This window comes from Haliotis asinina, chromosome 3 (genome assembly GCF_037392515.1).
Source record: "Haliotis asinina isolate JCU_RB_2024 chromosome 3, JCU_Hal_asi_v2, whole genome shotgun sequence".
Lineage (NCBI taxonomy): Eukaryota > Metazoa > Mollusca > Gastropoda > Lepetellida > Haliotidae > Haliotis > Haliotis asinina.
Window position 1 is genome coordinate 62,862,862 of NC_090282.1, and position 24,794 is coordinate 62,887,655.

Here is a 24,794-nt window from a genome sequence, read left to right on the forward strand (position 1 = left end):
AAACAGAACATGTGCACTTCTGCATAGAGTATCTGCAGGTGTCACACATAATGAATCTGAAATCTCTGCACTATGTAAAATATGAATATGGTTATGTATGCAATACCTTTCATTCTATTTTTGAAGGAGCCCAGAACACCTCATTCTTCAAGTGTAATCAGAGAAGTAACAATCCTTCAAAGCAGAGAAACTGCAAGTTGTCATGTAATTTGTAACTGGCCTTGAGAGAATACACACTATGCTTTGGGAATATTACACTTTCTTAGTAAAAGGACAGATTCTAATATGTTGGGGGTTGAGTCCCTTCTGGGATTTGAACCCACACTCGCAGAGTAAGGTGCCTAAATGACAGCACATACAATTAGTGGCCTAACCCACTCAACCACAAAAATAGAAAGTGTAAAGTCAAATATAACATATGTCATAAGAAACCATGTTATTAATATATTCCTAAGCAGGTTTTGACATATCACACAAAGAAAAGAGAAACTTGATACTTTACAACAAAAAATTTTTTTTACTTTATCATCATATTAAAGAACCCTTCCACCACACTTGCCAGGTTTTGGTGTTTTTTTCAGCATTCGCATACATGCCTTTTGTAAAATTGTGTTTGTGGATCTATAGCTTACAAACCGATGATGCTGAAGTATATATCCACTCACTCACTCACTTTATCATCGAGAGAAACATGGCAATGTCACTCTCATCACCATCAAGGTTTTGATAACTTTCAGCATCAATATTAGCATGTAGGTCCATTATAAAGCCTCATGTCCCTTCTGTAATCTAGGCATGTTAGTCAGCACCTTTTCAGTAAACAGCTGAGAAGCTCAAATGAAGCTGTCTACATACTGTATTGTACACAGCAGCTGTTGTGCTCAGTGAATGTTAGGATATGTAAAACAAGAGGTAGGAAAGAGTGAGCGAGTGGTTTTATGGCGCTTCTAGTAATAATATGGAAAAATCCTGGCAGGGAACACCAGAAATAGGCTTCACACATAATACCCATGAGGGGAATTGAAACTGGATCTTTGGTGTGACTAGCAAACACTTTAATCATTAGGCTACCCCACAGCCTCTGGTGTAAGAGAGAAGAAATACCTGTGGATATCATTTATGTTGTTGTCCCACTGATTATATGAGGGGTGTCCCAAAAGTGGTTGGCCTCACTTGGACAATCATAAAAATGCAACTGTTTTTATGTTATATTTTCCTATATATTATCTGTCAAGCTAAGCATATTGCTTTTCCCATGTTCCAGCCTCATGATCACTGTTTTGTTTGACATTTTATATTGGCACCTCCAAAAACCACAAAATCAGCAATAAATACATCAATAACTTCAGGAAATAAAATAAAAGAGAAACAATTTGTGTGTTTGAGATACGCAGAAGTCCTCTAGAATCAAAAGTAAATATTAAAGAGCATAAAAATGCAATTTAAAACTTGGATCGCTTGCTAAAGTGACTTCCCCCCATGATGTTTACCGACAGAGTTTGTTTTGGAGACACTACCCAACCCTACTTTCAGATAACGTAATCAAAAGGACATTACTTATTCTAATGTTTTCATGATCACTTATTCATGCATCATGCCAAGGGTTCAAATGAAATACTGAATGGTCACAGAAGTGTCAGCTCTCAGTATGTTGTAAACAGTGCCAACATGAATGTCTGGACGAAATGTTTTTGAAAGATTAAAATGGGGATGTCCTTTAAAAACAGCCTTGTCTAATTATAAATCATGCAATCCATACTATACTGAACGCTTGCCATCATCCAAGAGATACCAAATGACAGATTGTTTTTCACTTCTTGCAATGCTTAAAGAAATATTGCATCCCAATGACAAATATCTCGTTTACCACATTAACCACACATGTGAAATTCTCGATATGCCTGTGCTAATGATTCCTTCATATTAAGTGGAAGCTTTTCTAACACTGGACATCAAGAATTAGTGAGGCCGACCACTTTTGGGACACCCGTTGTACCCAATAGCTTCACTGTAACTATTCCCCCCTGTAATGTTATTTCAAAATAATGTCAATATATATTCTGTACCATGTTTCACAAAACCTTATACATATACATCCGATGTTCAACGTTTTCATGTTCCTGATATAAACCTTGAGAAGGAGAAGATATACCTGTGGATTCATACATATATAATTCTGTCATAGGTTTGGTAAGTTCCATGGATTCCTCAGTGTCATTTTAGCCAACAGCTGCACTGTTGTTATTTGGAAGAACATTACCATTCTGTAGCATGTTTCATAAAACATTTCAGATGCACATATGGTCTATATTTTCATATTCATGATAAAATGCTTATTTGTCAGGTAGATATTAATAGTCATGAAATGTCATGAATATACTACATATCAACATTAGAATATTCACACATTGTACTGCATGACCATAATCACGTGCACATCCTGAACAGGGTGTTGCCAGGTATACTTAACATGGCTGATGTCATAGCATCCCTACAACACATGTATCATCTACAACATACATGTATGTGTATTGTTTGTTTAACATATAGTATTCCCAGAAATTATTGAGAATCATGTTGCATCATGTAACTCATTACGTTTATTAACTTCTGGCGTTTTACTTACATAAACATGTTAAAACATCATCCTTTTACAGTCTCAGTCTTGTTTTAATACTTTGTTAGACCTCCTCACTCAGCAATGTATGCCTGAATACACCTAGGCACACTACCCATCAAAGTTTGCAGGTAATCGTGTGACAGGGTATCCCAATATTGGACCACCTCGGCCTTCATATCTTCAATATTTCTCAGTCCCTTTTGGTTTATTCTGTCCTTCATGACTCCCCACACATTCTCAATTGGGTTTAGGTCTGGGCTGTAACTGGGCCAGTCTAAAACTTGAACATTTTCGCCCGACAACCACTGTTTTGTGTAGCGCGCAGTGTGTTTTGGGTCATTATCATGCTGGAAAATCCAATCATCTTCATACAATGTTTGTGCTGTCGGAAGAAGGTGACCATTTAGAATGTCAACGTATCTTTCTTTTGTCAAGTTTCCTGTGAAAACACACAATGGCGTCACTCTGCGAGCCGATATGCCACCGACATGTGAAACTTCGGGCTATGTTTTGGTCACTGGTAGATAGGTTTGACAGTATCTTTGGTCCAAATTTTCACACAATTAGGGAAAAGCCAAACAGAACTTTCATCCGAAAAGAAAACATTATCCCAATCTTGATTTTCATGAGCCCGACACCAGTTTAAACGTTTTTCCTTTTGTGCATCTTTCATCAACGGCGAGGGAATTCCACGTTTTTTCACCCAATTAAGTCTCTGTAATTCCTACCTAACTGTTTCATTGCATACCTGAAGACTTCCTCTGCTAATCATTTCATTTCTGATGTTCTCAACACTTTTCAATTTGCCCCTACTCACAATCTGCCCAAGTCTTCGGCGATCCACAACACTGAATTTCCTAAGCCGACCTGCCCCTGCTTTGTGCTCTATCCCGGTTCCTGTTTGAATATTCTTCAAAGTTCTGTATACTGTAGACAGAGGAATACCATGTCTACAAGCTAACACTTTAGCATCAGCCTCACCCCTTTCAAAATCATCTAGAATGAGCTTTCTTTTCTCTCTTGCTGTAAATTCTGCCATGTCAACACAGGAAGCCGTCTGCTCAGACAAGGGAGATAACTCTTGATGTAATGAGCTGCCTTCTAAGCCTTTGAGAGTTGTCTCCCTTATTTAGTATGCTTAGTGCATGGTGAAAGCCCTTTTTCCAATCTTAGCATCATTAGAAAAAAAACAAAGATTTTCTCAATAATTTCTGGGAACACTGTATTTATAGTCTTTTTTGTTAAACTGAGTGGATGTTTTCCAAACTTGAATAAGCTGCTGACTTAATTACCCTTTGTATCATTATGGGTTTCTCATGCACAGAGAACCTTGCTTCATACCATTGTATCAGGTATATTTTTATGCGAGACATGCAGAAAGGCAATATTAGGACATAGTCTTAGACAAGAAGCATGCCAGTGTGAAAACACAGTCTGAGAGAATCAGAATGCCAGTATGAAAATATAGTCTAGGCACGCAGAGTGCCAGTATGAAAACGCTGTCTGAGACAAGCAGAAGGCCAGTATTAAAACACAGACTGACTGAGACAAACAGAGAGCCAGTATGGAAACATAGTCTGCGACAAGCAGAGAGCCAGTATTAAAACATTATCAGACATGAAGAGAGGCAGTATTAGTGCAGGGTACAAGAGCATTGCATAGATACTAGACCATGGTTTGAAGAAATGTTCAAGCATTACACATACCCTGTGCCAATAATGTTTCTGCTTGGAGCATATAATTAATATCAAGGTTAACAGACTGGAAGTTAATGGGATTTCACTGCATTTAATCAGTGGTGCTGTATGACGATAAAGGTAATTTGTTTGACGAATGATGTAGAGAAAGTCATTAAGTACAATAGCATATCAAAGAAACAGGATATTTCCATGTTAGCAACAATCAAATAAGTACACACAATAAATGATGCATTTAGCTCCTGGTCTTATAACCATCCTCTGATATCTCATGTGTTAACTGACATATATCCCCCTGTTAATAAGGAGATGCGGTTGTTGTTATCACATGTTAATTCAGTCTCCAAGGCAGGACTGAATTACACACTTAATCAATGATGCATAACCATGATAGAAGCCCATTAGGTGATCCCAGGCCTGTTAATTGAGAGCACAGAGAGTTATTTCACACGTGATGGGGTAAGCATTTAAGCTTAATTGTATTGCTACGTTCTTTACCCAGCAACTGGAATTAGGCATCAGGTGTATGCTCACGAAAATACATGTAAAGGGAAATTAAACTGGGTGCTTCCCAGTCACAGTGACAACTTCAGATAAAGCTGCATATTTGTGAAAATTATGCACCATAAATCATGATAAAATACTTAATTTTGAATTACTTGCATCCAAATACATTTTTTTTACATGGATATTTTTCTGACTGAACAACAATCCAGTAAATCCTCATAACATCTTTCAACATAGGAATGTGAGTTTTTGTCACGGATGTATCCTCTTATGTGTGCGGTGCATGATGCCTAATGCATTGTGAGTACTGTGTAATGTATATACAACACTTTATACTAAAATATCAATAGCGGTTTCCATGCACACGCAAAACGTCATGTGTGATAATTGTGTGTAATGCGTGAATTTGCTGATGCTCAAAAGGTGTCCGAATATGCTTCATGCGGCTATACGAAGGCTATAAGTAGGGATTCCGAGTGGGTCTTCCCAGTGTAATGTGGTTTTCATTGAACACAGAGGAAAGAAGTACTCGATTTGACGCATCACATAGCCTTTATACACGTACACATGGAATTGGACACTGCACACATGAAATATGCACATCACGAAAATACGCATACAATACGTATGCATGGTAACCAAGCTTTATGCACGGTAGACAACACAGTACCAGATATGGACAATATGGTACCAGATACAGGCAACACAGTACCAGATTCTTTCGACACAGTACCAGATACAAAGTAAAAGTCTGAAACTGCATTTGAAGCTGGCAGTTTTCTTCTGTCCTCCCATTGATGTAAAGCTACCCAAACATCTGGGCCACAAGCAGGAATTATGTATGGAATAACCAATAAAGAAACCAACTATATCCCAAAGCAAGCTGAATTTGACGTTCTGGTGATTTCAACGACTGCATTGCTAACGCTTTATTGGGAAAGTATGAGTGTGATCACTCCGATCAGTTTCATCGGAAGGGCAGATGCCCAGTTCTTGTCAGGAGTCGTTTTATTGACAATTGAAATCCGGAAGTTAAGTTATGAAAAGAGCAAATAAACACCAATATTATTTATCCTGGATTGTTAAAACCACTTAAGATGCAAAATCAACTGCCTGTATAACAAAAAATAGCGAAATTCAGCAAGATCAGTCATCTGCTAGTGTCAGGTTATGTATAAAACAGGAAGCAACGTGATCAAGACACTCTCTCACAGTGCGGATGAAAAAGTATGGCTCATTGTCAAAAACACATACAAAATACTAGAATGTGGCAAGCGGTTATAGTTTCGCCAATATGATGTCATCAACGCTATGAATATATCTTTATCACTCATGGTTAGCAAAATCAAAACTTAAAATGATACTAAAGATTAAAATTACGTTTTTGTCTTACATTGTCAAAAACTCCTAACACAAGTATATCAATGCCGAATCTACTCAGGGCAGTATGCATTATTGCATTAGTATAAATAAGTCTCTAGAAAGAATGTTAAAGAATTTAACAGAAGAGCAATATATACATCATTGTTTTCATTCCCTTTGGGAATTCCTGGGCCTGCCTTTGGTAAGAATGTGCTGAAGGTTACATACTCAGGAAGTAATGTTCATAATGCAGAACCTACAAAAATCTTGTCTCAAATGAGCATGGGCATTCCCCATGTGTCCAGACCCCCATATGTCATGTGAACACTTGTTTACGACCAGGACAATTAGACTAATATCCGTCTCCGAAAATGAACAAATCTAACGGAAAAAGAATTTTCCAAAATAAACTACATAAACTGTAGAAGAAGCACGGAGACTGTGGTAATCTAGACTTGTTCTACACCTGAATGGGCTGTACTGAGTATATATAGTGTCTCCATGACAGGCTGCAGGATATAGTGATCATGGTGATGTAGCTTACATAGTTCTGGTTTTTGTTGTAGAAACATATTAACAGCCAACCAATTTACTCACCACAAATGCCTTACCTTCTGAATAGAAACTCATTTCCATGTTGCCTTACACCTTTGAATTTGGTGGGAAATGGAAAGTTCTTGGATGAAGTTTAAAATTTAATATGTTATAAACAGTTATTCAGCTACACTGTATATGGCTGACCAGGAGGTCTCAAGTAAACATGAAAATGCTTATGCTTGAAACTGTGTAATTTCAATAAAAAGTGTTTACAAATCTATCTATTTTAGGAAGGTCATGTGTATTTTTAGATTATCACATTGTGTTTTCTCAAGTTTATACAGAGCAGGGTGAACATGGCAATCAGATTAAAGAAGCTTGTAGCTCACTATATTGCCAAAAATCATCACAACATACATTTGGGAAACAGCAAAAATGTAAATTTCAGTATTTTCAGCTTTTTGAATTGTATTACACCAGGAACACACAAAATAATCTCTCTAAGGTGCTAAGGTAATATAAGCAAATCTTATTCCTTCATGTGCCATTCATTTACATTGTTATCTGTAATATCTGTCCATTTGAAATTTGAAGATTTTAGTTATGTGGGTCATCAAATCATCATTATTATTGTTACTATTACAGGATATTTATACGGCGCACTTATCTATGTTACTAGAACATGCTCAAAGCGCTGGTATTTTTTAGATTGATCACAGGACGTCAGTCGTATTATCAATCTCAGCTCCCTTGGGAGCGCAAAACTCTTGCATTTGCAAGACAAACCAAATTATGGCAGTTTTACCATCCTTACAAGGTACCCCTTCACCAGTGGATGGACTGGGAGACATAGCTAAGGTACTTTGTCCAAGACTACTAATGTTGCAGCACTTGCAAATAGGTGCATCTGGTCATATACCAGTGGATTTTATTGAAAAGTCTGCACACAAAATTGACACCAAGGTTTCACATCTAGTCAGAAGTGGGCCTAATAACAACGCCTGAATCTCATTGGATTACTACAGGAATCCCCTAATAAGGAAACAACCAAATGTTAAAGTGATGATAAACATTACCTTATTTGGTCAGGTGAGCTAAATCAGATATACTTTCAGTGACTGATCCTCTGATAATGAGACAACCAGTATGCTAAAGTGATCACAACATTACCTTATTTGGTCGGATGAACTAAAATCAGGTATACTTTCAGCGACTGATTTGATTCCTCAAATGGGTACAATGTTGAAGCTCATTTCTGGTGTCCCCTACTATGACATTGTCAGACTATTGCTAAAAGCAGCATAAAACTTACTCACTCACTCACTCACTCACAAATACCATACTGGTTCTATACAATATGGCATACATGGTGAATACCTGAATTTTCACTGTTACCATGACAACTAGAGTTAATTTTATAGTCTTCATAATCACTTTCTTTCAATTAAAGGCAACTAAGGAAATCATTCTGCCTTTCTAAAATCTAAATCATTCCCTAGGTGCAGAAAATGCATATTTTTTTTTAGTTAAACTCTTTACCATGTACACTTTGTCTTTTACAACATCTGCTTTTGTAAGGTATCAATCATCGGGCTTGACATGTTCAAAAGGACAAAAAATATTTTAACTTGCTTGAACATGATTACAGCTTCGCCAAATGTATTTTTTCAAATTTCTCTCAGGACATACATTGTTCAGAGTGTCAAGATGACACAGATAGCTCTTCTTGCCTGTGATTCATGCCTGAGCATGTATCTGTGCACAGCCTTATTCAGCCTCACCATGGATAGCCCAGTCTGGACAGTAACTCGGACAGTCTTTCTGGACATCCCTGATTCCAACAGTGGTTGTTTGGCTACACTAATGGCAGTTGACATCCAGGAATAATTTTTTTTTTAGAATTCTGACATGTTTCTGCCGCTTGAAGTAACCCAGGTACCACACCACCAGTCCCATATAATCTTGTTCCAAGAATGGCATGTCAGGCATCAGCCAGCACTCAATTCATCAAGGTGCTTTTTACAGGCTTTTCTACAAGATAAACTCAAGGGTTGAAAACGCCCTAATCTGTTGCAGTTGAATGGTGCTGATGTACAAGGTGGTGCAAGCAATAAAACAATATGCATGTGCTGCTTCCTGACGTCCTGTATTTACATGTCAACTGACTGCTTGTGATTTACCATAATAATAGACTGCTTGTGATCTAACATGTTAATAGACTGCTTTTGATCTGAACATATTAATAGACTGCTTTTGATCTAACACGTCAATAGACTGCTTGTGATCTGGGCATATTAAAGTGATAAACTACATACACAAATTATTATTGTTGACTTAAAAATGTTCCTTGAGTGATAAACTGTCCCTAAGGTAGCCGTGAAGATTAAATGGTCAGTCATCAAAACAATCATGAAAGCCATTTTTTCCATCCACAACAAACTTATAACCAGGGGGGGATACAGCTCGCTCTCTCTTTCTCTCTCTCTCTCTCTCGCTTTCTCTCTGTGTGTGTGTGTGCGTGTGCGTGCGTGCACGCACACACACACATAATAAGCACATTTCATTTTTACCAGAGTTTCAATAGTCATTAAATAAACCTATAGGAAAAAAGTGGGGTCACCTCTAGATCTGCCTGTGCTTATAACATGGGAAATGATAATCATGTTCTGTTACTGAAGCAAGCACATAACTTACAATTCAACATGACTCTGATGCCAAAGACTAATCAACATCTATAGTCTCTGAAAAAAAAATGTTCATGAATAATAATCGTAAAATAAAGTGGAAAGGATCCCAGAGACTTTCTCCACTTTCAGATCTATTGCCTTATAATCTAGACTTACATGGCCTTTTTAGGACATATTAGTTTCAGGGTCTGTATGACATACCAGCAATGCTTCTCAGTAACAGAACAGTATTACAGAAGTGAATAGTGATGCTCACCTTGCCAACTGATGAGGGAGAAGACTTGTTACTTCCACCTTCAGAGTTACAGCTACAGAGGCTCCCTGAGGATGGGGATGCACAATCAGATCTGTTGTAAAGTCCTGAGTTCTTCAGAAGGTTACGTTCCACCAATCGTCTTATTGGTGTCACATTGCCATTATGTTGGCGTTGCTGGTACTGTGGCATGGCCAGAGAATCAGTGCTGCCACCATACATACTACTATCTGGCACCAGGGTAGATGTGGAACTTTGGCGCTGAAGGTCCATGATGTCATGGCCATTGGTCACATGTCCTTTTGCCCTTGGATCAGCAGACCAATTAACCACATCCTCCACAGCCGATGTGCTCTGAGTTCTCTGTCCACAGTCATCATAACAATCAACATCATTAACAGATGCAGCAGGTCTCCGAATGTTGTGGTTCAGTCTTCCATTCATATATCTACTTTGAGGTAAATTCACATAAATTATTTTATCATCTGGTGTTGAAGAATCAGCAAAGACATCATCGCTGGAGATGCTTAGTTCATTGTTTGATGTACACAGATTGCTGTTAAGGAGTATTCCACCGTTAGCATATCCACCATTGTCACTATTGCACTCTGTCGGTAGGCAGGTGAAAGACTGGGAGATTCCATGGGAGTAAGGGCCAGTGACACCTGTTGGCTTCGAGGGCATGTCCTGGAGAGAAGGTGTGTGTCTAATGGGCAGTGGAGGAGGAGGTGCAGGCCTCTTTCTGCGTCGCCGGATGGTCATCACAACTCGTCCTGATCGAATTGCATTGCACATCAGCAACCTGAAAAATAATTCAACAACTTTAATCTTTCATGAAATAACAATTTTCATTTGAGTATATATTGTAAGAAAGATTTGTTTGTATCAAATTAATATTCTCAACACATGTGACTAGGTCTCAAACTTTACAAAACACAATTTTCTGTGTATATTTCATCCATATATCACCATTTCTCTTGAATTCATACATCCAATAATAATCCCATTTCTATGTAATGTCTTTAGACATCTACTTCTTGAGTGTCACGTTTTGGCACAGATTCTTGTACTTATCACCTTTAAGATAAATTTGTTGAATTCTGATTGGTCAATAGCCAAAGCATATGAAACCATGAAGGGGGTTTGCCAGGTTGTACAAACCATGCACTCTGTCAAATCTGTCACGTGACCTACATGGGTTGTACAAAAGACCTTCACCTTAGATGGAATGTGGTTGCTCAACGTCTGATCGCTTCAAAATTTTAGAGTTCATGTATACAATTATGAGCATAAACAGAGTAATAAAATTGTTTGTATGTGTCAATAAATGTATCAATAAAATAAAATGTTTCTGTATTTCACTTGTTGTTTAACAAAACCTCAAATGTGATCCTAAGCTCAGCCATCCCGAGTTATCTCCCTTTATGGCCATTCCGAAATTCTCATGGCAAAACTTTTTGCATCTCATTGTGCTGAATGTTGAATGTTGTTGTTAAGATAAGCTAAATTGAAAGATCTTAAGGTTAATAAATTGGTACTCAGAAATTACACCTTGGAAATACTGAATTTACATGGGTCTTACAGTCTCATACACCCTTTCAAAACACTGTGTAACTGATAATGTACCTTGTCTAGCAGGAATCTGTCACTCACAAAATGAAGAACTTGTTATAGCAATTTTTCCTCAAATTTTAAAATACTATTCAAAGACTCCTTGAGACATAACAGTTCAGTTATGTATATGTAAAAAAGTTATATGGGGTCTGCATAACCTGACACAATAATTATTTTCTCCACAACAAGATCATATATACATATTCTTTTTATCTAGCTAATTAGGATTTTAAGGTTATCTGATTACCCCATATTTATTCATTAACTTCCTTTTTCCATGTCCCCTCCAGATGATATTTAGACATCATGACCTTCACCCCTGACATTCTAGCAATGTTGGCAGCAGTAGGCACTTCCTCATGGTTCCAATAAGGAGGAAGTTGGGAGATATAGCAGATACACCAGTGACCCAGTTGATATGGGCAAATATTAACCAGTGGGAATTCTACAGAACATTTGTGAGATGACAGCAAATATGATCATCATTCAAATACTGCATCCTGACAATTTCAGTCAAGCATAGTGTTATATTTCTGAAGAAACCTTATATGTTCTTTAAGATTAACACATTCTTCTCTCCTAACAGTGCTTTAAACATGAGAGATGTTTTACTTGCACAAGGTGCAACCTAAGACAAAAATCTAGTTACAATCTGCCAAATTCTAGCTGTACTGCATGTACTACAATATGTAATGAAAGAAATATGTTACTGAATTATCCAGATGTTTTCAATGTCAACAAACTGTAACCAATCCCTGGGGTTTTTCTTTCTTCTAAAAATTTGTGAGTGAGTGAGTGAGTGAGTGAGTGAGTGAGTGAGTGAGTGAGTGAGTGAGTGTTTTTAGTTTTACACTGCACTCAGCAATGTTCCAGCAGTCTGTAAATAATTGAGTCTGGACCAGGCAATCCATTGATTAACAGCAGGAGTATCGATCTGGGCAAACATTGACCAATGACTGTGTCTTACCACCCCATCCCGATAATTGCCTCTTAAAACAAGCAAAGTGGTTTCTTGTGGGAAGCATGGGTTGCTGAAGACCTATTCCAACCTGGAATTCATGGGTCTTAAAAATTTGTTTGTCTTGATGCTTTTAGCATTATTTGTAGCTGGATTTGTCTCTAGTTTATGTTTCAATCAATCATCTGTAGTTTTATCACCTGATGGGTTGTTTTCATTCACAGTTTGAATAATCAAAGTTGACAGGAGGTTTAGCATAAATCTTTCAGTTATCACTTAAATGACATAGTTTGTTAAAAGGTCACAGGTTTCAGTGCACATGAACACATTTCTGAGATGTAGTACCATTGAAACCATAGGAACACAACTGATCCCTGTTTATAAGCTCTGTCATTGGGCTTTACAAGAGACATCTATAAATACCAGGGTTTCGGTGCCACGAATATTTAACCTTTGGAAGTTAAGGAACATAATCATGCTTATCGTTAATTTAGTACTAAATACTGACTTGCACAAGGAGCAAGTTAGACTCAGTCTAAGTAAACTTATCCTCAGTACTTTTCGTTACACTCCACTACTGAGCCTAACAAAACCTTATGGGAGGTCGCGTCAGGTAACCTTTGAGACTGACCAATCAGAACACAGAACACAGCTTACCAAATTGCGAAAAAGGACATTCACACATACCTTTTGAACATTTTATATCGAAAAGGTTTGTATCTGAATGATTCCGTAAGCTATTTAGCATACCCTCGCTCGGTGATGCACAGGGTGTATGTACAACCATGACAACGGTGAGTAAACAGTTGCTGAAGATAGTGTTTTTGGCAATATTCTTGTGAAAATATTAGCTAATGGTAACCATGTCAACAGAAACCCCAAAGCGTATATACTGCAGGTCAAATAACTGTGTCATGTGCGGACTTTTGTTTGTGGGGAGATCTGGGTCAGTGACCTGAATATTTTGAAAGTCCCTCTGATCCCTAAATAGTAGCCGTTGTCTGATTGGTTAAATCTATTTTACCGTTTCATGTTTGATTGGACGGTCATTGGTCGCTCAAAGGTTACCTGACACGACCTTCTACTAGCTTTTGTTAGACTCAGTGGTGGAGTGTAATGAAATACACTGAGACTAAGTTTACTTAGACTGAAGTTAGACCACCAGTAAGTTGCACATTGTGCAAGTAACAAAATATGAACCATTTTTAAATGTGCAATAAAGAATTATTTTTTTCAAAAAGATATTTATGCTTCTTAAAGCTGAAATGCTTGATGAATACATGACATGTTTTATGGATAACAGCTTCTTTTTATTATTTACATGACGTTTCAGAGCTAATTCTTCCTCCTTCACCAGGTGAAAGGGATGGTATTGTTGATACATTGTAATTCTTCTTTATTCTAAAGGCAAAGATTTGTTACATATATTTTCAAGCATATTCCCAATGTTGAAGATAACAACTTGACATTTACAGTTTCTTTATGAAGCATGCCATGCCCCAAACTAAAATGAATCAATGAATAGGCAGAAGCAATGTTACAGGGTACCTTCGGAATTTTATGGATGTGTTGAAATGATTGAAACCATCAATTCTAGTGTATCTTCTCTTGCTATTGTTCCCAGGTGCCAATGTTGATGTGTGTCTAGCAGATGAAAAAACAGTTAGTCGGAACCTCAGGGACATCCCTTAAACAGTTTTGCTATCTGTGTCCTCACTCCATCTGTATATCCGCTCCAGCCCATCTCTGCAGTATATTATTACCAAGACCTTTACCACATGGAGTTCCCCTGTGCACCATACATAGCATAATGGCTCTTGATTTTATCTGAAGCTGGTCTTAAGTAACTTTATTCGAACTCATGTTACTGATTGCCGTTCCTTATGTGCAGAAATATCCTGTAATACAATACTAATTTTATGAAAATAGCTCTGGAATCAACTTTACCATATCAATCAAGGACAGTTGAATTTCTTCCTGGCTATCACTGAGTAAATGGCAGACCAGTTGCTAAGGGACAGTCTGTTGCTTTTCTCAAAAATAACTTCATCCCCATTTGTCTGCTCTTCCCTTTCTTCAACGAGGAAAGTGTCCATATGTTTCATGACTGACTTTTTCAGACATCAATTACAAAAAACAGACATAAGCTATAAAAGAATAATGTCACGTATAAAGACAGCTACCCTGTCATCATCATTAGTGTGGGTCTAATACACTACTTTGTTAATTCTCAGAATTCAAATAAATGTCCTCTTTGAGGAAACCAGTATCGCTCAAAGACTCATAAAAAGAGTAACAGGCAATCTTTCAACCAACAAACGAAGCACTAAGCTGCAACAAAGTCATTTTTTGAAAGATAATTCTTCCAAGATGTCTTAAGAGAGATGAACTCAACTTACAGTAAAAGCCTGGTGACTAAATGACAAGAGGGATGGCTTCATCTGCAACTGCCATCTTTCCTTTCATATGAAGCAATGTGCCATCAGCTCCAGGCTTTGGTGTTTAAATTTCACATTTTTTCATGCAGAAAAGCACATTCTTTTTATTAAGATTTCAGACAGCATCTTACAAATCTTATACTCAGAAGCTGTTACATCAAGGTTACAGATTTCAATGTAAAGATTTCAATGAGATTAACAGCAGAGATTTCTAAATTTGACACATAAGTGTCAAAAAGTACATTTGATACAATTCCATTCTCGTGAGTGAGTTCAGTTTTATGCCACACTCTTTTCAGCCATATGGCTGCAGTCTGTAAATGTTCAAGTCTCTGAATAATCCAGTGTTCAACAGTATGCGTGCTGATCTACTGAACTGGGATACAATGACATGTCAAGCAAGTCAGTGAGTTTGTTCACTTTCACAATTGACATGGGTTACTGAAGATCAATTCTATCCCAGATCTTCATGGGTCCAATTCAATTCTAGCTTACATCGTATGTTCACAGGGATTATGATAGGTAGGGGCCATGTGCCATTTTCCACATTAGAATGCAAAATGGCTGATCAAATTTTGATGTTTCCTATTGATACAAGGGCTATGGCCCATTCTAAATTCAGAAAATGACTAATATGATCCTGAAAATGGTTCTCTTTCCCAATCTCTAGGTTTATATGGTTTTCCTTCATATGGACAATTGAATTGCCTTGGCATGTGTTTGTGACAGATGCCACCAAAGGTTCTCACAAACACTTGATATCAAAAGTATCTGACAGTGATTCATGGACGCACAAGCTTATAATACTGTCACCAGGCAATGGACTCCAACCTTGCTTACATAAACAGACTGCACCACCAATGCAATTAGTATCATAATTTCATTCCCACGCCATAATTTCTGATTATTGTAAGCTGAAGCCGTCATCAAAGCAAGTCATTACACATCAGTCTGTGGCTGAGCTGGGAATCATGTCATAAAAATGACCATAGGGTCTACCAATAATTGACTGGGAAGCTTGGAGCCATGTATTCAAGTACAGTGTGAAATGAAACAGAAGTTGTAGAAGATTCCTGGCTGTTGGACAGACCTGCTTGTAGGTTTACTCATTGTATTGTCTGGTCAGAGTCAGTCATTTACAGATTCCAATACTAATCATGGCTGATGTACTGATGGATGTGGCTACAGACAACAAACACTTATGTTAAAAGGGAAATGAAGTGGCGGTTGCTCCGAGGTGAGCAACATGAACACCTCGGGTCAACACAGCTTTTCAGTTATCCATATGCTTTGAGTTTATCACTATACACGTGTCTCTTACCCCCTTTGGAACATGTTTTGACAAATAACTCAGGGTGCTTTTTCTCTGGCACTGGCATTCTTAATAACACTGGTGATCAGAAACTAAAGAACATGTCAAAACTGTATCAACTTGCAACTCTAAATCACAGACACATGCATAAAGTTTTATTTTGTTTATTTTCTTTCAAAAACACAAACCATCTGTCTGAAATCACAATATTTTTTTTCAACTAACTTTTAAAAAAGACACTACTCAGTAATCGAATCACACTATCATTCTAAATTATAATAATGGTTCTCTTTTCAACTAACTCCTTAAAATAATACTCTGTTATCAAATCACACTATCATTCTAAATTATTATTAAGACTACTATACGACATGTCTACCTTAGCATTGTAAGTCTACAAGAAACAGAGATATGTGATATTATATATGTTTTATTTTGGGCAGTCTGGTTGCCAATCCCATAATGTACTCACAACTCAAAATACATTTGACCATTAGTGATGACTCACTTATTCTTAGAGCAAGATGTATGTCACATACATGAGTGGGTGCACCGAGATCCCTGTACAACTAAATGTCAGAAGAAATAGGATATTAGGTCTGCACAAAAACATAACTATATATCCGGGAACCTGACTGACTCACCATTAAAGCTATGACCAGGACGATTATCAGCCTCGTAATTAATTTGCAGAAACAATCATGAATTCATGAGGTCACTTTAATAACTGGCCAAATAGAGGTAATAATCACCTGCCATGGGAATAGCATGACGTAGGTCATTTTGAAAGGGAAACGACAGTTCTTAATGTCTTTGGCTTTTAGTTTGTGTTGTTTAACACCACATGCAGTAATATTCCAGCTATTTGGGGACAGTACATCTTTACAGGACAATACAGTGATCAACAAAATAAGTATCAATCTACGTAACTGGGATACAGTGTTTGTGTCTACCAAGTCAGTGAGTTGCTGAAGACCTCGGTTCTTGTCCTAGGCTTATCATGGGGATGTTATCATCATATCTATTAAGGGAAGTAGGGTAACACAGCAGTCAAAGCACTGCCCTTCATGCCTCAGATCAGAGTTCAGTTTCCCACATAGGTACAATTTGTAACAATATCTCTTGATGACCAAATTTTGACACTGCTGAACTACTGGTTATGCAACATAAAACTATCCTCACTCACACATGTCAACATTGATTAAATCAGCTCTGTGGATATGGACCACATTTACGGATACACAATATCATCAGACTTGATTGTGCAATCCTAGAACATCCCCTTTCACTATAATATCCAAAGTTCATAGTATCATAGATTGTATATCTACAATTTCCTGGCACAAACACAGATGTTGTGTGTCTTCTGCTCTGTTAACAGAAACTAGTTATGCAACATGAGTCTTTACTACATGAGATATCACTGTAATAGCTCGTGAAGACAGATGTCCTTCTGTTTGTTTGTAAACTCAAATCACTGCTGAATTAAGTCTTTAAGTGGTGAAGCATGATGTGATATGACGTAATTAAGTGCAGGATGAAAGTAAACGATTGCTTGGCACTCTTGTAGAATCATGCTTTGCAAATACATAAGCATCTACGTTACATACGCATTTTAATCAAGGATTCACTATCATACATCTGGTCATGTTCCATGGTAGACATTCAGAGGACTTAATTAAATATGACATGTTGCCACCTTTCATCATGCAGGCTGTCTCTAAGTCCCAGGATCATGTTATTTTCTCTTCTGATAAGGGCTTCCTGCAATGCCAAAGCCCGAAATGAAGTAAGTCTAGATTTTCTCAGGTTCAGGAATATCCCATCTCACTTTTGTATTTAAATGTGATTTTTTGTTGCTATCAGAATCACATATATTCAGAGACAGGGTCTTAGTCTGGTCATGATACAGCTCAAGTCTATCCTACATATGAAGTTGTTGTACTTTTACTGACAGGCCATAAAACTGGCAAACAGTATGGTCAGGCTTTGTGACTTGGTAGATGCAGTGGCATTGTGTCCCCGTAACAAGGATAGCATATTGCTCCCTGGATTAATAGTATTACTGGATTAAGGTACCAAACAATCATATTTACAGTGAGGATTGTGTGAGTTGCAGTGCTCATAGCAGTGCAAGACTGTGATGCTGATGTTTTGACACCTGGAGTCACTGATTTTCAGTGTTCACCCCAATCTAGCCTAACTTCCTCAAGCCAGCCTTCATGTACTGTACATTAACCTATATGGTAGATGCAAGAACAACAGGAAGGACTAACTGGGCCTTATAAACATTTTTTCTGTTTTTCTGACATCAACAAAGCACCACCTTCATCATCTCTCATGAGCGGTTATGTTGTTAGGCAGATCCAGCTGATTCTGGTGAATGATTTGTAACCACGGACAAATCCTGGCACTCAACACTTCCAGGCAGACAATAAACAATAGTGAAAGCAGTGGATATATCTAATATATATCCTTTAGAAGATTGCAAAGTCTTCTGTACTTTTCTGGCATCCAAACAAATCCCACTCTTGGATTCCCTTCCTGAAGGCCAGGTCTTTCATGACCAATATTATACTAATCTACTTAAGCAAATGCTTCAGAATATTGGGGCACAACATGGTTGAAACTCCCTACAGGAGTTGTTCCACCAGGGTAGCTACATCAAATATTAGTCTGCACCTGCCATTGCTACAATGCAAAAAAATCCCATAAACAACACTCTGACAATATGTACTGAGCAATTCACAGTTCTTCTATCATTTAAAAGAGACGACACAGCACTGTTTCATATCAGTAGTGGACAGAAAGAGTGTCTTTAATCAGCAGATGACAATATCTTTTTCACCAGAATCCTGGCTTCCCAGCATTGTGGTCCTCATTATCAATAAACTCCTTCAAAACAGTCTATCATAGTTTGAGTGAGTGAGTGAGTGAGTGAGTGAGTGAGTGAGTGAGTGAGTGAGTGAGTGAGTGAGTGAGTGAGTGAGTGAGTGAGTGAGTGAGTGAGTGAGCAAATGAGTTGAACTTTACATTCCTTGAGCAATATTCCAGCAATACCACAGTAGGGGACACCAGAAATGGGCTTCAAACAATGTGGAGAATCAAACCTGGGTCTTCGTTGTGATGAGCGAATGATTTAACCACTGGGCCAGACAACTCCGTTTAGAACCTTCCAACCATGCTTAATTTCTTTTATCAGTTTGTGAACTTGCTTCTCAAGTTGGTACCAACTACAAACCTTGGACTGTAAGCGCTGTATAGGGCTTACATAAGGATGTATAATTCCAACCTTAATAAGCTAATACGGTAATATCGCATGGAAGAGATTCTAATATTCCAAGCACTGTAAAACCATATTTTTCTCCCTCATACATTACATAATTCCAATTAATAAATAATAATGGAAGATGTGTTACACCAAACTTTTTCGTGGGATTTCAAATGTTCAAATATTTCCTACAGAGACTTTTTTAGATTTGTAATTAACTACTTCCATCAACCATGTTCTACTGTTGTACAGGGTATTGATTTGGTATTTCAAGATGTGAAAAAAGAAGTGACACTTTTGGAAAGTGTGGCACATATACAATAAGTTCTCAATCTAGCTTATTTTCAAGACATGTGTCAAAATGACTTCCAATCTGTGAAAGATGTGCATTTTCATCAAGTTTGCACAATTGATGGTTAGGCTGCTACTGAAATCATAATGACTTGGACTTCAGCTTTCCTGAAAAATATATTCTGCAGTTTGAAAGAATATGCCTAAGAATAAGCTACTTTCCTGAGGACAAAAGATTAATATCTATCAAAGTAACCTTAAATGTTGTCTATATACTGTAGTCGACTTTGTATGTATATATGATGAGCAAGTAAAAGCTGTAATCTGCTCCAAGATTTTACTGACCATGAACATGGCCTTGATCTCTGAAATCACACATATGGCTATTTATCATTATGATATGGTCAGTTGCAGTGATGTTACAATTGCATGACCTCACGAATATCTCTATCAACGTCAAGATCCATGTTGATACTACTCAGCAACAATGAAAATATAAATGATATATAAATACATGACATCACTTTGTTTTGAGATCAAGCATGTGTTTAGACTGGGGCCACGCAAGATATTGACTAGCATTATAGAATGGGTCTAGTGTATATTAACTTGTTTCCATGCAGCTAGTAGTGCTTCTTGAGAGCCATTAGAATACATCAAAACCTCAAAACTGTTTTGCCGTAATAGCTTTGCATTTATTAATCCTGAAAGCCTAGAGAAACCTCAACAGTCAATAGGGATAACATCCTTCAAGAATCTCACTAAACATAATATCAATCTGTTCTATAACTTTTTAAGCAGAAGAAGTACACATAATATCTAATGTTATGATCACCAAATCATTTTCTGAATCACCAACATACACCCAAGTTCATTGCATCATACAATTGCTTTCAATCACCTGTATATGCCTAAATGATCAGCAGAGAACACACAACAAGGTATAAAGCAGACATGATTAATACCCTGAAAAAAAAAAAAGAAAAAAAGGTAAATCATCAGGTAATCCCATATGTCATTTTTTGTGCAATTCCTGGGAGATGCTATGATAACCCTCGCCAGGTGTTAACCCGATTCTTTCCTCAGGTGAACGCCTTAATGTATCTACTGACAGGAGACATAGTTTCTTTCTGTCTGCTACTGATGTAAAACAATGCTTTGACTTTCTCTTCTGAGTGGTAAAAGAGCTGTGACCTGACGCAGTAGATCACTTAAAACCTTCCCACATCACCACTAAGTTATCCTGTAACAGCCAACAGCGTGTGTAATTTGAACGGCAGGTAAATGATAGACCTGACACAACAAGACTCTTCTTCATCTTCTGGCATCTACCTCAAAGAAAATAATCATCCTCATCTAGAAGTTCTTTCCTTGCAAGTAATTGTATGAGTGTTTGTCATAGCAACAATTACACGTTTTTAAATGGAGGAAAATTATGAGTCTTGCATCATGTTTACAGGAACATTTTCGGACTAATATCTACTCAAAGGTGCAAAACAATGGCAACCTGGATACATATTATAGTTACTGAAGACTTTCCACAGTTCTTAGGCTAGTATCAAGGAAGTAAAGAGTTTATGTAGAAACATCAGAATTTTTAAAATTGTCAACTGCAATGGTTTACAACTAGGACATCTGAAACCTGGTGGCAGGAGGAACATTGAATCAGTAAGTGATTGAGTTTGGTTTTATGTCCCTTTTAGCACTATTCCAGCAATATCACGGTGGGGGATACCAGAAATGGTCTTTACACATTGTACCTATGTGGAGAATCAAATCCAGGAGCACCTTTATTAATAGGCTTCCCCAACAGCCCCTGAATTATAGAAAGAAAAATATGCATATGCTGAAACACATGCCCTGAAACACATGGAACTATTGTCATAAGCTCAAACTGACCACAAATCTTTGTTGACCATAACTGTAGTTTGTTTTAGCATTTTGACTAATATATACAGAAAGTGACATGGACCATGTCTGTCAGTTTGTCGTTACAAGGGTGCTCATTATAAATCTTGTTTCCTGTCTTTGTCTAGTTTATTGTCTTTGAAAACACATGGAACACATCTCGTGTCATATTAGGAAAAGGATTAGTGAACATAACTGAATTAATATTTCTGAGTGACAGGCGATTTGAAATATCAGAAAGGTGAAGTAAAAACTTGACAGAACTGGTTCAGAGGCAGCAGTTACTTGCTAAAATGGATGCCTGCATTCACCTACATCATTACACATGCCTGTAGTATCATAACACAACATATATCTGATTTCCTTTGCTTTGGTACATAAATGGACCTCATTCAAAATTTAAAGTATGCTAGCTCCTGCCATCATTCTGAAGAACCAACATGCATTTCCAGTCTAAGAACAATACATATTGTCTGACAAGCTGCACATGCCCAAAACCTGGAAGTTCTATTCTTCTTGTGACTTAAATCATAAAACATGTATTATAGTATTGTGAAATACATAACTCACAAACATATCGTCCCAATAAAAGGAGTTGGTATTGAAGATGTCTACAGTAGAGACTACTATTCCAGAGCAGTGTGGATCTTTCAACTTCAACACTAGGAAGTAAATTTATCAGACTACAGATAACAATTTTAGCATAAGATATGATTGTGGGCAAGACCTAAGCGTGAGATTATAGTATCTGAGGCAAAAGATTCAAATCATTCCCAGCTGACAGTATACACAGCAAATATCAAGCCACAGCAATTGCTATTCACTGAAAGTAGGTCACACTGACCTGTACCTGCTAAGTGCTTCTCACTGTTTATCATGCAAAAGTATTCAATCATACAAACACTTCTTGTACAGTGTTTAGAAATAACTGAGACACTTAGTGCAAATGAAAACAATGATGAAACTGTATTAAAGTGAATACTTCAATATAAACAATTTGGGTTTTTTCAGTTGACCTTGACAATTCCCTTTACCCTTGACCTTGATGTCAAAAAGCAATTCCCATGGCAATAAGGAGAAACTTGATAGATTACTAAAATATATCCAAGAAAAACCTTGGTTAAAAAGGTAATTGCAGTGACAGTCAAATTCAAAAAACTTTAAACCAACTGAATAAGGCTGTTTAATAGGAAACATAAACCATCCCAAAAAAGTTCTTCACATAAAGAGTATGATACAAAAACACTTAAAATAAATCACATTCACCATGACTGTTTCACACTTGTCTGACTGAGAGATAACAACCCTCAAGACCAACCTGAAAAACATGGCGATAGGACACCACATTAACCCAAGGTGTAATTTCTGCCTTAGAATATCAATAATGTGCTATAATACCATAATAAGGAATTCAATACTTCCTGAAATTGAATGAACTATTGAAATTACAGCATGGCCTGGGTATTGATTGGTGTAAGTTAGCCTGACAGATTGGCTGTGAGAGTGGGGAGCATGTGCTGCCCTGTCAGAAGGATCCTCTCACCTTGCTTCACTATCTGTTAAGGGGGTAGAACGGTTTATAATTCATCCTTGTGTAGCTTGCTTACATTAGCTTATCATGGTTAGGGGAGTGGTGTATACGAGGGAATTATCCCCTCTAAGCCTCTGCTGTGTTCAAGTGCTTGGGCCGTTAAAAGCTTCCATAATGCAGATTGAAACAACCGTGACATTTTCATATGTTACAAGAAGTTCATTTTCTACTTATCTGTGGAAAGTAGCTTGAAGCAACTCTCCAGTGATAATATATCACTTCGGTATTGGTGGTGAATGATGTTGAGATCCACCATGGTACTTGTTTCGGCAACACGATCAATGTATAGGGAGACTACCCTATTGGATAACTCAGTCAACACATTTGTTGTATCAAGCTAAAAAATCACATTTTATGTTTTAAAATAAACTACAGAGTGAGGGAATGAGTGCAGACCAGTTGAACTGTTGGTGGGTTTGTGAGTGAGTGAGGGGGTGAGTGAGTGAGTGAGTGAGTGAGTGTAATTCATGCTATGATCAGCTATATACTGGAGGTATCACTGCTGCCTGAAAGTAATAACATGTGGTACAGATGAACAAGTGGTACAATAACAAACAAATCAGTCAGGTTCGAACCAGTAAGTCCTATAGTTTAGCTGGTCCTTACGAGGGTACTGAGTACTGCAGTGTCTGGAATACTGAAATCATATTCAGCTTCAGTTTCTGCGCAGATGAATGCAAATTTCAACCACTTATGAGAGCGAGTGAGTTTGCTTTAACTTTGAACAGTATTTCAATGAGATCATTTTGTACTACCTTTGTGTAGGAGCAAATCCTTACTAAGATGCACAGTCACTGGCAAACTGGACACATAATCAGAGTGACCGAGATTCGCATAATTATCAGTCCTGGCACACCTTAGGTATGAAACTCTGCAGAGCAACTTTCCAGTAAGATGACTTGGCAACTTGTGCCTCCACTTTGAGAAATTTAAACATCGTATTGATCTTGTTTGGACAACAAAGCTTCCAAGTCTACCTACATCTATATATTTCCAAACTGAACTCTAAGAACCTAAAATGTTCTGGATTTCCTCGGAAATACACAAATTTTTAAAAATCCCAAATGTGATGAAAACGATGCTTTTTCTCAGTCTCACTGCACAGGCAGTCAATGATTTCAAAACCTTATAATCCTTTTAGTTTTTTTCTCGGCTGTAACTGTTGTTGCCAGGCACACTTAGGAAATGTTAGATAAATCCCAGGGTTTTTCACCATTTCTAGTATATTGTCTTGGAACTGATGCAGTCCCTTAATTCTGGATAGGAGGCTGCATTCAAATGATTTCTTTAAAAGCAAACCATTCAAATGAACTTTTAACAGGTGTGTGTCTCAGCAAAACCAGAGACTTTTTCAAAAGTATGAAAATTTTCTTGATGCTACAAGTCAATGTTATCAAGGAGAATGTTATCAATATATATACAGTCAGGCCGCGTTAGCCCGGACCCCGACAATCCGATTCCCGCGATATCCGAACAATAACTACCTGTCACCAATCTTGTTTACTATGTAAACTCATTATCTGTTGATTCAGTAATCCGGTGCTTCGCTCTCCGTATCCAGACGCTAATCAGTGGTAACAGATTAGCTAATTACACACAGTTTTGCTTCATTAATCCGGAGGTACATCAAAAAGGTTCGGATAACCCCTTCACACCATGAGCCCCATTCAGTGGTAATTGTTAAGTGACACTTGCGAGTTGAAGATGTCGTTAGTTTGTGATTTTGATCAATTAGTAGGTCTCACTTT

General features: G+C 37.5%; 1 protein-coding gene across 1 annotated transcript in view; it reads right to left on the reverse strand.

Annotated features, from left to right (window-relative positions):
• LOC137278300 (inaD-like protein) overlaps positions 1-24,794 on the reverse strand; it is a 96,406-nt gene that overhangs the window by 23,974 nt on the left and 47,638 nt on the right. Inside the window, exon 2 of the mRNA XM_067810549.1 lies at positions 9,667-10,465. Coding sequence (XP_067666650.1) covers positions 9,667-10,465 — 799 coding nt within the window. The remainder of the gene's footprint in view (positions 1-9,666; positions 10,466-24,794) is intronic.